The 15039-nt window shown below is 41.1% G+C and overlaps 1 protein-coding gene across 2 annotated transcripts in view; it reads left to right on the forward strand.

The window, feature by feature from the left end:
- Positions 1 to 15039, forward strand: part of MTA3 (metastasis associated 1 family member 3) — a gene marked incomplete at both ends in the record, with an annotated part of 134667 nt that overhangs the window by 97821 nt on the left and 21807 nt on the right. For both annotated transcript variants that reach the window (XM_080711109.1, XM_080711110.1), the window contains one exon: positions 8732 to 8920. In XM_080711109.1, the coding sequence (XP_080567235.1) occupies positions 8732 to 8920 (189 nt within the window). The remainder of the gene's footprint in view (positions 1 to 8731; positions 8921 to 15039) is intronic.

Here is a 15039-nt window from a genome sequence, read left to right on the forward strand (position 1 = left end):
GACCAGAGGATCATGGTTCACAGACAGCCTCAGCTACTTAGTGAGGCCCTTCACAACTAAGTGAGACCTTGTTTCAAAAATTAAAAATCTGAAAAATAGATCTGAGGGTGTAGCTTGGAGGTAGAATGGCCCCACCCCCAGTACCGCAAAAAGATAAAATAAAATAAAAATTAAAAATAGGGCTGCTGGGGGTGTATTTTTTTTTTTTTTTTTTGCGGGTCTGGGGCTGGAACCCAGGGGCATTTGACCTCTGAGCTGCACCCCCTACCTTATTTTTTATTCTTTATTTTGAGACCGGGTCTCACTGAGTTGCAGAGGGCCTCACTAAGTAGCTGAGGCTGTCCGCAAACCGCAATCCTCCAGTCTCAGCCTCCCGAATGCTGGGATTACAAGCGTGCGCCACCACGCCTGGCTTTCTGGGGGTGTATTCATTCGAGTCACCCCTCCATTCCAGTCTGGTATGGAGCTGTACCTATCTTATGTATTTCTATCTTTCTAATAAACTTTTTAAAACTTCAAAAAAAAAATAAAAAATAAAAAAAATAAAAATAGGGCTGGGGTTGTAGCTCAAAGGTAGAATGCCCTTAGGTTCCATCCCCAATACTGCAAAAAATAAAAAGAAGTTATTAAAAAAAAAAGCCTATTTTCCTGAGGGAACATTGGCTAACTTTTATTCTTTAAATGCTGGCTGTAGAAACGCTAGCTGTAACTTACACTTTATTATCTTTATTTGTGAATTCTGTTCAAAGCATATATTTAATTTAGGGTTTCAGAAGTACTGGGAATATGAGGATAGTTTAGGAAGTCACAGCAGAATATATACATCTCTGTGTGTGTGTGTGTGTGTGTGTGTGTGTGTGTGTGTGTGTGTGTGTGGTGCTAGAAATGGAACCCAGGGGCATTCTTCCTCTGAGCTACACCCCAAGCCCTAAATTATTTTTTTAATTCTTTATATTGAAACAGGGTCTCACTGAGTTGCAAAGGGCCTCACTAAATAGTAGCTAAGGCTGTCTGCAAACTGCATTCCTCCTGTCTCAGCCTCCCAAATGCTGGGATTACAAGCGTGCGCCACCATACCCAGTTTATATACTTTTTTTTTTTTTGGTGGTACTGGGGTTTCTGGAAACCCTTCTACCTCTGGGCTACACTCCTAGACCTATTTTTTATACTTTTTAAATTTGGAAACAGGGTCTCTTAAGCCAGCGAGGCTGGCTTCGAACCTGCACCATCCTCCTGTCTCCGCCTCCGAAGCGCGGGGTTTACAAGCGTGTGCCACCAAGCGCGGGGTTTACAAGCGTGTGCCACCACGCCCGGCTCTATGTGCATCTTTTGATTAACTTTGTGTGTGTGTGTGTGGCAATGGGGATTGAACCAGGTGCATTCTACCTCTGAGCTACACCCTCAGCCGTGTTTTGTTTTTTATTTTGAAGCAGGGTCTCCTTAAGTTGATGAGACACTATTTGTTGAAACTGTCCTCAAACCTGAAATCCTCCCTGTCCAGCCACCGAGGAACTGGGATTACAAGTGTGTGCTACCACATCTGACTTTTGGTTAACATTTTAGATATCAAGCTGGGCATGGTGGCGCACACTTGTAATCCCAGGATTTGGGAGATTAAGACAGGATCATGCAGGTTCGAAGCCAGCCTCAGCTACTTAGTGAGGCTCTCAGCAATTTAGTGAGACCCTGTTTCCAAATAAAGTATTAAAAAAAATAGGTCTGGGAGTATAGCCTAGAGGTAGAAAGCCCCTAGGTTCCATCCCCAGTACCGCACAAAAAAATTTTTTTTAGATATCAACTTACATTAGGAATTTAGTCTTCAAAATAAACATAAAAGCAATCAAATAAGGATTCAGTTCCTATAACTTTATTTATTTTTTGTACTGGGGATTTAACTCAGGAATTTTCTACTTACAAGCTACACTCCCAGCCCTTTTAACTTTTGCATTTTGAAGCAGGCTCTTGCTAAGTTGCAGAGGCTAGCCTTGAACGGGAATCAGCTTGTCTCATCCTCCCAAGTATGGGAGTACAGGCACGCACTGCCACACCTAGCAGAATTCTTATAACTAAAAACTCATTCTGATAAAACTTAGGATGAACACTATTCATGATTCTAGATTGTAAAATTAGTATCAGTGGACTACCACTCTAATAAGAAATAGGAAACGTCAAAGTTTCCTTCCTGCTAAATGCAGTCAGGCAGTAGCATAGAGTAGACACATTTCTTTTTGTCTGATGATTAAGACCCTGAGGGTGGAGGCACTGCGGCTGTCCTAGGAGAGTGTTTGGGTTATGGTATTATTTGTCCATCTTTTTCTTAAATTTAAGGGCAAACAAATATCTTTTTTTTTTTTTTTTTTTTTTTTGCTGTAAATGCTGGCTATTACTTTACTTTTTTTTCCCCTACTAATTCAACACTAGTATAAGAAACTTCAGAAAATCATGGTAGATTTGAATTGTAGATAAATCTAATGAAAATTGTTTTACCTACTTTTTCTAGGGTCATTTGATGAAGATATTTGGATTTATAAATCTGAGTTAAGGACAACTTGTGGTTATAATTTCTTAAAACTTATTATCTTTGTATTTTAAAATAATACACCAGCAGTACAAAGACTTTCTTTGTTCCCTTCGATCTCAAATCGTTTCTGTTTTTATTATATTTGCTTTATCATTCTTGTCAAGAGACCAAAAAAATCAAAATTACAACAAATTTGATGTTAAGATATAATTGGCTCATATTTATGCTTATAGAATCATAAAATATGAATTTTAGCCGGTGTGGTGGTGCACGCTTGTAATCCCCGCGCTTGGGAGGCTGAGACAGGAGGATCGCACGGGTTCAAAGCCAGCCTCAGCTGCTTAGTGAGGCTCTCAGCAACTCAGTGAGACCCTGTTTCAAAATAAAGAATCAAAAATAGGGATGAGGCTGAGGATATAGCTCAGAGGTAGAACGCCCCTGAGTTCCATCCCCAGTACCACAAAAGAAAATGAGTTTTATTCTGTTATAGAATCTATGGAATAGGATGAGTATTCAGATTGGCTGAGCATAGGAGTTGGCTTTATAGACAGAAAAGGGCTAAAGAAAGCAGAAACGGCATAAAAACTAGGTTGGTCACTCCACTGATGCTAGGCAGGCATTCTGCTACTGAGCTACAGCCCCGTCCCCTACATACAGTGTGTTGAATGCTGTAATTTATTTTGAAGTGACAGATTTGTGTTTGTTTGTTCTGAGATAGGATCTCAGTTGGTTGCCAGAGTGGCCTCAAGCTCTTGGGCTCAAGCATTTCTTCTAACTCAGCCTTCCAAGTAGCTGTAACTGTCAGTGTGCCACCGTACCCAGGTTGTCCTGGGGTCATAAATGTAAAATTTTTATACAAGTGTACCCGAAGCCGGGCGTGGTGGCACACGCTTATAATCCCCACGCTTGGGAGGAGGATCTAAGCCAGCTGTGCTGGCTTAAGAAACTGTTTCCAAAAAAAAAAAAAAAAAAAAAAATAGGTCTGGAAGTGTAGCCTGGAGATAGAAGGGTTTCCAGGAACCCCAGTACCACCCAAAAAAAAAAAAAAAAAAAAAAAGTGTACCCGAGCAAATCATTAGTATTGACTATATATGTATATCAGTTTAGCTGTTAGCCTAATAGTGCTACAGATAACAGGTTAGGTTCCCTGGGAAGCAGATTCTAATGATTTTCACCCAGGAATATATTAGGAATTTTCCTTGGGGTCAGCATTTATAGAAGAGAGGGAAGCCAGGCGTAGTGGCGCACGCTTGTAATCCCCGCGCTCGGGAGGCTGAGACAGGAGGATCGCACGGGTTCAAAGCCAGCCTCAGCTGCTTAGTGAGGCTCTCAGCAACTTAGTGAGCCCCTGTTTCCAAATAAAATAGAAAATATAAAATGGGTCTGGGAGTATAGCCCGGAGGTAGAAAGCCTCTGGGTTCCACCCCCAGTACCACTAAAAAAAAAAAAAAAAAAAAAAAAAGAGAGAGAGAGAGAGAGAAGGAATGGAGGCAGGAGTGGATAATGTGGGATGGAGCTATGGTGCAGTCTCAGTGAAGGCCTCTGTGACTCCTTGAGGGTCCTAAAGAGCAAGGCCTTTGTCATCCTGCATTGTTGGATTCGGCCCTCCTCCTGGAAATGAGTGTGACATTGAGCAATGTATTATTTTTAATTAAAATAGCTCAGCCGGGCGTGGTGGCACACACTTGTAATCCCAGTGTTTGGGAGGCTGAGACAGGAGGATCGCAGTTCACGGACAGCCTCAGCTACTTAGTGAGGCCCTCTGCAGTTCAGTGAGACCCTGTTTCAAAATAAAGAATAAAAAATCGGGCTTGGGTGTAGCTCGGAGGTAGAATGGCCCTGGGTTCCATCCCCAGTACCACAGAAGAAAAATAAAAAGCTGAGTGATAAGTTCTCATTCTCAGAGAGGAAAACACAGTATCATTACACTTCCCAAAGTTTCATTTGCTACTGCTGCTGCTGCTTCTTCCTCCTCCTCCTCCTCCTCCTCCTCTTCCTCCTCCTCTTCCTCCTTCTCCTTCAGATTCAACCCATGGGTGTTTTACCTCTGAGCTATACCCCCAATCCCTATTATATTTTTTATTTTGGACAGGGTCTCACTAAGTTACTGAGGCTGGCCTCAAACCTGCAATCCTTCTATCTTAGCCTCCCAAGTACTGGGATTATAGGTGACTGCTTGGCTCTTCTTTTTGGTACTAGAGATTGAACCCAGGGGTACTCTAGCTCTAAGTGACACCCCAACCCTTTTTATTTTGGAACAGTGTCTCACTAAATTGCTGAGGGTCTCATTAAGTTCCTGAGGCTGGCCTTGAACCTGTGACTCTCTAGTCTCAGCCACCCAAATACTGCCATTACAGGCATGCTGCACCACCACACCTGGCTAAATTTCAGTGGCTTCTAACAAGCATTAATTTCTCATGAGCTCAGCTGCACATGTTCTAGGATTCTGAACTAACTGGGCAGATGTAGGTACACAAGCTAATTGTTGAGGCCAGATCTGTCCTGTGTATCTCAGCCTATGTGGACAGAAGTCAGTATTAAAAGAGAGGAAGGCCAGATGCATGCACAGCGTCAAGATTCTCTGATATCACCTCTCTTCACATCCTGCTGGCCAAGCAGAATCACATGGCCAAGCCTGCGTCTGTAGACTGGAAGAATAGTTTTTAGTGAGGTCTGGGTAAGGAGGGAATATTTGCTGAACAACGATCCAGTTTACCACAGTGTGACTCTGCTTAATGAACACAGATGAGAACTCCACTGCCAAGATCTCCTTGTCAGTCTCTCTCCTAAAATACTTCTGTTTGTCATCTCCATCTGTTATGAATGGGATGAAATGTGACAACACCTTCACTGCTTTTTGGCAGAGAGAACAGCTTGTGCTGGGTTATGATTTTTAAAATTTGGAATTGAATGAGTCTTGCAGTGTGTATATGTATCTCTTAAAAAAAACAGTATCTTTGCAAATTATCTGGAGGGAAGACTTTCAGGGTTTTTTATGCTTAGTTTTAAATTTTTTATTCGCATTTTAAATTGAGGTATACATAGTGTGCAGAGTATTTTGTTGCATATCTTATATGTTTTTACATATGTGATGAATCAGTGTAACTACCACCAGATTAAAATAAAGTATACCAGTCACCAGAGTAAGATAAAGAATACCAGTACAACAGAAGTTTTCCTCATATCATGTCCCTCCCCAGTCAGTATTCTGACTTGGCTCATCATAGAGTAGTTTCTTTTTCTTTTTCTTTTTTGTGCTCAAATAAACTTTAATTATACAAATTATTTTGGCTAAACTCAGCCGTTCTCTTTTCCCCTGGGGTATCCAGCTTCATTGCCATCACAGTAAGTAGAATAAGGTAGAATCACAGGGTCAGAGGGAACCCAAGCCATACATATTTCTCATACATAGTCACCGTGGGTTTTCCTCAAGCCCAGATCCTTCTTTGAGTTGAGTATGTTCTGTTGCCAAGGGCAATAGGGGTTTCTGTCTAAACGGGCCCCAAAATGAATGTGCAAAACCTCAGGCCTTCCTCCTTCCTCTGGAAATTTCAACTGTGGAAGAAAGTAAGATGGAACTTTTTGTATGTTCAGTATTGGAGATAGATTTGTTTCTCAAAATTGTCTGGCTCTTCAAATTTTTATCTTAGTGATAAACTGTAGTCACTGAATGTATGTTAAACTACCGTGTCCTTTCATAGTTTTTCTTCTTCTTTTAGAGTTTTATTTTCTTTACTGGATATTGTCTCTTTTGTTGTAGAATCTATATTCATGTTTTATTTAAAGCACCTGTAAAAGTCCATTCAAAAGGAAATTCTAGATGTTTCAGAAAGATGGGGTTAGTGTGTACTTCTAGCAAATAATGTGATCCTCTGCTTTCCTTTGTAAAATTTATCATTGATTCCAGTAGAATTGTCCCCATGAAATTTCACAAGAAATTCCACAATACACATGCCTAGGGAGTATGCACGCCCTTCCTTCCTTCCTTCCTTCCTTCCTTCCTTCCTTCCTTCCTTCCTTCCATTGCTGAGGATGGCCTCGAACTTGTAGATCTCCTGTCTCAGCCTTGCAAGTAGTAAATATATATTTTAACGAATACTTTGCTAATATATTTTCCTCTTAATAGATATTAGTTGATTTTTCTTTTATTGTAGTACTGGGGATGGAACCCAGAGGCATTTTACCTTTGAGCTACACTTCCGAGACCTATTTTATTATTTTACTTTAAAACAGGGTCTCATTAAGTTGTTGAGGCTGGCTGTGAGCCTGTGATCCTCCTGTCTTAGCCTCCCAAGTACTAGGATTATAAGCATGTGCCACCATGCCCAGCTTGAATTTATTTAATGCTCTGTACCAGTATAAAATTTCCCACAGTTCCCTGTAATATACTTAGGAATCATTTAAAAGGTAATTTTTAGAGGTTTATTATTACTAGTGAAGTAAAACTGTCCCCATTTGTGAGTTTTTAATGAAAAATGGAGTGTATATACATGTAATAAAAGAAATTTTTCTAGTAAAAAAAACCATCAGAGGGTTTTCAAACGTAAAGTTCTAGAACCAAATTCATCTATTTTTTTTACTCTAATTGGGAAAATATGCTTTTTAAGTAAACTAGACCTAAGATAGTTTTGTTTTAAAAAAAAAAAAAGCTCTTTAGCTGGGCGTGGTGGTACAGGCTGAGACCAGAGGATGGCGGTTCGCGGACAGCCTCAGCTACTTAGTGAGACCCTGTTTCAAAATAAAGAATAAAAAATAGGGCAGGGGGTGTAGCTTGGAGGCTGAATGCCCCTGGGTTCCATCCCCAGACCAGGGGGAAAAAGAAAAAAGCTCGTTATATGTGCTGGACTACCTTCCTCTTTTCAGATTATTCTTCAAATCATTCTTCCTTGAATACATAAGAAATCTGCGTCAGCCTTGCTGTTCTAACAAGCCTGGTCATCTGTTCCTTTTTCTTTTTTTTTTAAGTAGTATTGTATTGAGGAGTGAATCCAGAGCCACCCTACCTCTGAGCCATATCCCTAGTCCTTTGTTTCTTAATTTAAAACAGGGTCTTGCTAAGAGGCTGAGGGTCTCATTAAAGTTGCCAACGCTGGCCCGGAACCTACAATCCTCCTGCCTCAACCTCCCAAGTACAGAGATTATAGGTGCCTGCTACCATCTTCCAGAATCTCAACCAGGTTACATTTTGTGTTAGTTTTGTCCTCGCAGCAAAATACCTGAGAATATCAACCTAAAGGAGGAAAGGTTTGTAGAGGTCAGCTGGCTCCACTGTTTTCGGGTCTGCGGCACAGCACAAAAAAGCAAAGCTGCTCACCCCTCCCGACAGCCAGAAGCCAAAGAAGAGCCTGTGAGGAAGGGCTGGTGCAACTGACAGCGACCCCTGTGGCCCAGGCCCCGCCCCCGGAAGGGGCCCTCCACCGACCCCCCCCCTCCCAGGGCCTGGGCCAGGGGCCTTCAGGTCACACATGGCAGCACTTTCTTGTTTACATGGATATGTACATTTTTTTGGTCTGAGCCGTCGTGTTCCATTTGATTGTTCATTTTCATCTCTTAATACATTATTCTGTTAATCCAACCATGAATGTTCTTTCTCACTCTCTTTTATGTAATTTATCTATTCTCCCTTGTTAAGGAAGGCTATGCCAACTTTACACAGTAAGTAACTGACGTGGCGCATTTTAACCTAAAGGGTGATGGAATTTATGGGTTTCTACTTTAATTGTTTGATCTTGTGATTCTTGATCTTTGTGTCCTAGATCGTTGTGGTTAGATTGCTGTAACAAATGGATGCATTTTTAAAAATATACAACTTCAGAGGTGTAAGTCAACATTGTTGTAAAGCTACAAATGATAGCTGTTTGATTTTGTTATTTAGAAATAAATACTACTTATCCTGGCATGACTGCGCACACCTTGTAATCCCAGTACTTGGAAGACTGAAACAGGAGGATTGCAGGTTTGAAAACAGTCTCAGCAACTTAGTGAGACCCTCAGCAATCTAGCAAGACTCTGTTTTTAAAAAATCTTTTTTTAAAGAGCTGGGGTGTAGCCCAGAGATAGAATGTCCCTGAGTCCAATCCCCAGTACCACAAAAAGGAAGGCCGAACTATATTGTGTTAATTAAGGATATCATGCATTTTAATGTTTCTATTACTATATAATCTATCAAGTATGCATACCTAGGTGACATTTCCTGTCTTTCTTTTCTAGTTTCATGCGATGGATACATTATATAGACATAGCTATGATTTGAGCAGTGCAATTAGCGTTTTAGTGCCACTCGGAGGACCTGTTTTATGCAGAGATGAAATGGAAGAATGGTCAGCCTCTGAAGCTAGCTTATTTGAAGAGGCACTGGAAAAATATGGCAAAGACTTCAATGACATACGTCAAGACTTTGTAAGTAGAAAATTGTGAATAAAATAAAATATTGGAAGCTGGGCGTGGTGACATACCCTTGTAATCCCAGCATTTGGGAGGCGGAGACCGAGGATTATGGTTGGCAGACAGCCTCAGCTACTTAGCGAGGCCCTTTACAACTCAGTGAGACCCGGTTTCAAAAATAAAGACAGCCAGGCGTGATGGCACACGCTTGTAAACACAGCATTTGGGAGGCTGAAACCAGAGGATCATGGTTCGCAGACAGCCTCAGATACTTACTGAGGCCCTTTGCAACTCAGTGAGACCCGGTTTCAAAATAAAGAATAAAGAATAGGGCTGGGGGTGTAGATTGGAGGTAGAATGCCCCTGGGTCCCATCCACAGACCCACAAAAATGAATAAATAAATAAATAAATAAATAAATAAATAAATATAAAAAGACTAAAAAATAGGGCTAGGGGTGTAGCTTGGAGGTACAATGCCCCTGGGTTTCATCCTGGTACCACAAAAATAAATAAATAAATAAAATGTTGGGGTGGGAATGTTTTATTTGTTTTAGAAATATGGTATATCTTATAATATTCACTTAGCAAACATCTGACACATAGAAATTTTTATTGGTGCTGGGGATTGAACCCAGGGCCTTAAGCATGCTAAAAGCATGTATTCTACACTCCCAGCCTCTGATATAGTAATTTGTATTTGCACAAAACAGAGTGAAGGCCAGTCTTGTAAGGGGAGAAACTGACACTTGTTCTGCAGTAATGGCAAGTTAGAGCCAGTGTCAGGAAGCCCTAAATTCTTGCTATAAACTGTGACAGGTAAATAAAATGAATGAATGAATGAATGAATTATGTATTGTATATTTATATAAATATAAATCTACATCCTTTAACTCTGAGTTTCAGGTTAAAATAGGGACTGTTTTTTTGTGCCATACACATCTGATATTTGCATTTAGGCATATTACTCTTTTTAAACCCCTTTGTGTTTTGTTAGTCTTACAACTTGTTGAGCCTGAGTTTTAATGCAGATTTATTTATTTAATTTATTTATTTTTTATTTTTTGGTGGTACTGGGAGTGGAACCCAGGGGCTTTTCTACTTCCGGGCTATACTCCCAGACCTATTTTATATTTTATTTGGAAACAGGGTCTCACTAAGTTGCTGAGAGCCTCACTCAGTAGCTGAGGCTGGCTTCGAACCTGTGCGATCCTCCTGTCTCAGCCTCCCAAACGCTGGGATTACAAGTGTGCGCCACCATGTCCGGCTTAATGCAGATTTATAATACAGAACCAAGCAGAGTAGTTGAATTTTCTTTGTGGTTGGTAGTCTTTGATTCTTCTTCATGGTATACAGTATCTTACTTACGTGTGTGTGTGTGTGTGTGTGTGTGTGTGTGTGTGTGTGTAATTGGGAATTGATTGAACACAGGGATATTCTACCTCCAAGCTATACCCCTAGCCCTAGTTTTTATTCTTTATTTTTGAAGCAGGGTTTCACTAAGTTACAGAGGGCCTCACCAAGTAACAGGCTGACTGAGAACTTGTGCTCCTCTTGTCCCAGCCTCCCAAGTGTGCACCACCACACCTGGCCTTATTATTTAGTGCTGGGGATGGAATCCAGGGGCATTCTACCTCCGGGCTATACCCCCAGATCCATTTCATTTTTTATTTAGAAGCAGGGTCTCACTAAGTTGCTGAGAGCCTAAGTTGCTGAGGATGGCTTCAAAACCTGTGATCCTCCTGTGTCAGCCTCCCAAGTACTGGGATTACAAGCGTGCGCCACCATGCCCAGCTAGCATATATCTACCAATATAATAGAGCTACATCACTGCATAGGAACTGTGAGAACCAAATCTAAAGAACGAAGCCTGCAGGTCTGCTCAAGCACTGGAAGGTGAGGACTGTAAAGCAAAGCAGTCTCCTTGCCCTGGGCGGGACTCTCACTTTATGTTCTAGTGATCATTCTGAACTTACTCAACTCAGTAGATCTTTACTGAGGTCCTATAAAACACCACCCCTCAGACAGGCAGTAAATATGCAATAAGATTTAGTGTGTTCCTTACTTCAGGGTATTAGTTCATAGTCAAGATCAAGAAACGGAAAAATATGCACGCAGGTAAAATGTACTGTATTACCATCAGTGGATACACAAGTATTCTTGGCGTATCGGGAAGAATTAGTTGTGCTAGTCAAGTCAGGAGAAGCTTAAAGGAGTTATCTGGCCTTTTGGCTGCATGTCTGAAGTGAAGGGGAAAAGAAGGAGATGGCAAAATCAAAACTGAAGGATGAAACTTGCAGCTGGCATTCCCAGGAATGTAACACGGGGCTAGGAGAGAGCTCTGCGGAGCTCAGGTTGCCGCAGTGTCTATCCCTGGACATAGAGGCTGACATGAGATAAAAGGAGTATGACCTAAGCCGTTAACTTTCTGTTGTTGTTCATATTTGTGCTTTAACAAAATGCTCATAAATTTGTACCGTGGTATGTGTTCATTGTGCTTTTGTTCTGTTCTCGCTTGTGTGACTAGAAGGCTTATTGAAGCAGTAAGTACTCCCAGCTATTCAGGGGCTGAGGCGGTGATAGGGAGTTTGTGGTCAGTTTAGGCAACATAAAAAAAGAAATGTTAAGTACCAGAGAAGGTGAAGAAGCAGACTTTAGACTGGCCTTCAGAGAATGATTAAATCCAAAATGGGCCAACTAAGGATGTTGCTGTCCCTGTTGACCAGAAACCTAACTGTCCAGCTGGAACACTCCCTCTGGCTCCATGCTGCTTTCTCTCACCATACCAGCAAGGTGCTTTTAGTACCAAATCTGTCTCTCAGCATTGCCAGTATCTATAATGCAACCAAAATTATATCCAAGAGAGTCTGAGAAGTATGGATTTTAACTCTGTAGACTGTCCCCAGAATGTAGTTATTAGACTGCATGGGCGTGAGCCACGCCACTATAGATTGGTGTATTTTGGAGCCTGGAATTGGCCACCAGGGTAAAAACCTCAATATAAACATGATAGGTCAGGGGGTTCAACTCCTCAGAGTTATGTGATTTTTGTAATAGAGGGAGTGTTTACACTTTTCTCCTCATATTTGTAAAAGTAATATGTAAGCTGAGTATGGTAGCACACACTTGACCTGTAATCTCAGTAGTTAGGAGGCTTAGACAGAAGGATTGAAGATTTGAGGCCAGCTTCAGCACCTTAGCAAGGCTCTCAGCAACTTAATGAGATCCTATTTCAAAATTAAAAAGTAAAATGCAGTCAGGCTGGGGGCACATGTGCCATAGATGAAGGCTGAGGAAGAGGGCGTCGCATCAGGAGCAGGCACACGGGGACACTCCAGCATGGGAGCTTTCATGACATACTACTTCTCCTTGATGGAGTGGTAGTGGTGTTGGGTACAGCTGACTGGGACTTTGAACTAGATGAACTGTAGCTCATGATACAACGCAGTTCACATGGTCACCTGGCTTCTTTCTCTCAGGTCTCCAGGTAAATGCTTACTAAGGCCTTTTTTGAAGAATAGACCATGGGAGCTCTGAGCGCATGCCTATAATCCCCGCTCTTGGGAGGCTGAGACAGGGGGATCACACAGGTTCAAAGCCAGCCTCAGCTACTTAGTGAGGCTCTCAGCAACTCAGTGAGACCCTGTTTCCAGATAAAGTATATCTATCTATATATATATATATATATATATATATCCCTAGGGGACTATACCATGGCTGTCAGGAGGTCTTGCTGGAGGTTCTTTATGCTGTCTTTTCAGACCTAACTCCATTAGATTTACACACTGGATTAGGACAAAATTATCTGCCTTCCCTGTTGTTCACAGTTAGTGGCTGTACTGATTTGGACCAGTAAGGAGACCACATTTGTCACTTCTATTGCAGATACCATCCCTAAAATTAATTTTAAAACAATTCCCCCCCCCTTGCTTCGCGCCTCTCCCTCTCTTTCTCTTTCTCTCTCTCTCTCTCTCTCTCTCTCTCTCTCTCTCTCTCTCTCTCTCTCTCTCTCTCTCTCTCGTGGTATTGGGGTTCCTGGAAGCCCTTCTACCTCTGGGCTACTCTCCCAGACCTATTTTAAATTTTTATTTGGAAACAGGGTCTCCTAAGCCAGCACGCGCGGCTGGCTTCGAACCTGCGCGATCCTCCTGTCTCTGCCTCCCAAGCGCGGGGATTACAAGCGTGTGCCACCACGCCCGGCATAAATATATTTTTATTTGGAAACAGGGTCTCTAAAGCCAGCAAGGCTGGCTTTGAACCTGTGCGATCCTCCTGTCTCCACCTCCCAAACACGGGGATTACAAGCGTGCGCCTCCACACCCGGCACAATTCTCTTTCCTTAAAATTATTATTTTTTTCTCTTTAGGCCCAACAGGTAAGTTAAATAAGAAGGTGAGAGGAATGGTAAGGGTATTGTCCAGGTGGGGCACAAGCAGACCCCCACCCCGCTCCCCATCTGCAGGGAGCCCAGGAAGTGCTACAAACCCTCCCATCCTCACCGTGTGGTAGGGAGCTTGGTGGAGGCCAGGGCTGCTTCAGTCCTGGACAGTCTGCTGCCACAAGCAAGATTGTCTTATCAGCCATTCACTTCACCATAAAAGCCTGATCTGCCCTCATTTGCATCTCAGATAACTTCTGAATATTTATGGAAAACAGCTAAGGCAAGCTTTCTGGTTTTCTAATAGGAATCACAATCAACTGTGTTGCTTTTCAGAGAATTAGCTTTTTGTTTTAATATAGTGTTTAAAAAAGAATGAGAGCCAGGAGTGGTAAGGATGAGAGCTGGGTGTGGTATCTCAGCATTCCGGAGGCTGAGACCAGAGGATTGCATTTTGCAGACAGCCTCAGCTACTTAGTGAGGCCCTCTGCAACTCAGTGAGACCTGGTTTCAAAATAAAGAATAAAAAAAATAGGGCAGGGGGTGTAGCTCAGAGGTCGAATGCCCCTGGGTTCCATCCCCAGACTCGCAAAAAAAAAAAAAAAAAGGATGAGAAATAATGTTCGAGAGACCAAGACACCCAGTTGTAGCATCTTTGAAAGTTAAAGTCAGGCTGAAGCTATTTAAACATCATTTCTAAAATTGTGCTACTGCCTCATCTGTAGCCTGAGAACTTTCTGGAGTAATTCATGAAATAGTATCAATCATAATTTTTTTTATATTTATTTTTAATTGGTGCACTGTATTCATACATCATAGTGGGATACATACTTTTGTAGACATACATGCACACATTGCCCAGTCAGCCCCCACCCGATCCCCACCCCGTTCTCTCCCTATCCCCCCCTCCTATGCTTGGCTTAGTAGTTGACATCTAGTATTATAGCAGTTTATCCAAAATTAAAATTGATAATCTCACATAACAGTTTCATTTGTCTGATACCAAGCTTTTGATGACTTAAAGATAACATTTCAGTATTTCTTTTTGCTTTCTTTCTTACCAGAGAATCTATTTTTTTCTATTTTTTAGGTGAAACTATCATATATTTATATATTTATTTTTCAGAAAAAAAAATCTATCCTAATATGGAATATGGACTCTAGGTACCCACATCGATCTTGAAAAAGAACAAAGCTAGAAGATATATATTTTCTGATTTCAAACCATATAAAGCTACAATAATTGAAACAGTGTAGTACTATTCTAAAGGCAGATATATAAACCACTGGAGTTAAATAAAAGCCTAGAGATCAATTCTTGTATATATTCTCAAATTATTTTTGACAAGGTTTCCACGAACATTTGGTGGAGGAAATACTAATCTTTTAACTAAATATTGTTGAAAAATAATAATTACATGAAAAAGAATAAAATTGGACCCTTACCTAACACCATATACAAACATTAACTCAAAATAGATAAAAGACCTAAATATAAATCTTAGGACTATAAACTTTTAGGAGAAAATCTGGGTCATAAAACCTCACAACATTGAAATTGGCAGTGATTTCTTGGTTATGATTTCAATGGCACAGGCAACAGAAGAGTATACAAACTCCCTAAAATATAAAAAACATATTGTATATCCAAAGACAATGTAAACAGAGTTAACAGTTACTAATAGAATGGGATAAAATATTTCCAAATGCTATATCTGAAGGTATATTAATATTCCAACTAGAAATCCTAAAAATTAA

This window comes from Muscardinus avellanarius, assembly GCF_963383645.1.
Source record: "Muscardinus avellanarius genome assembly, chromosome: 15".
NCBI classification, from domain to species: domain Eukaryota; kingdom Metazoa; phylum Chordata; class Mammalia; order Rodentia; family Gliridae; genus Muscardinus; species Muscardinus avellanarius.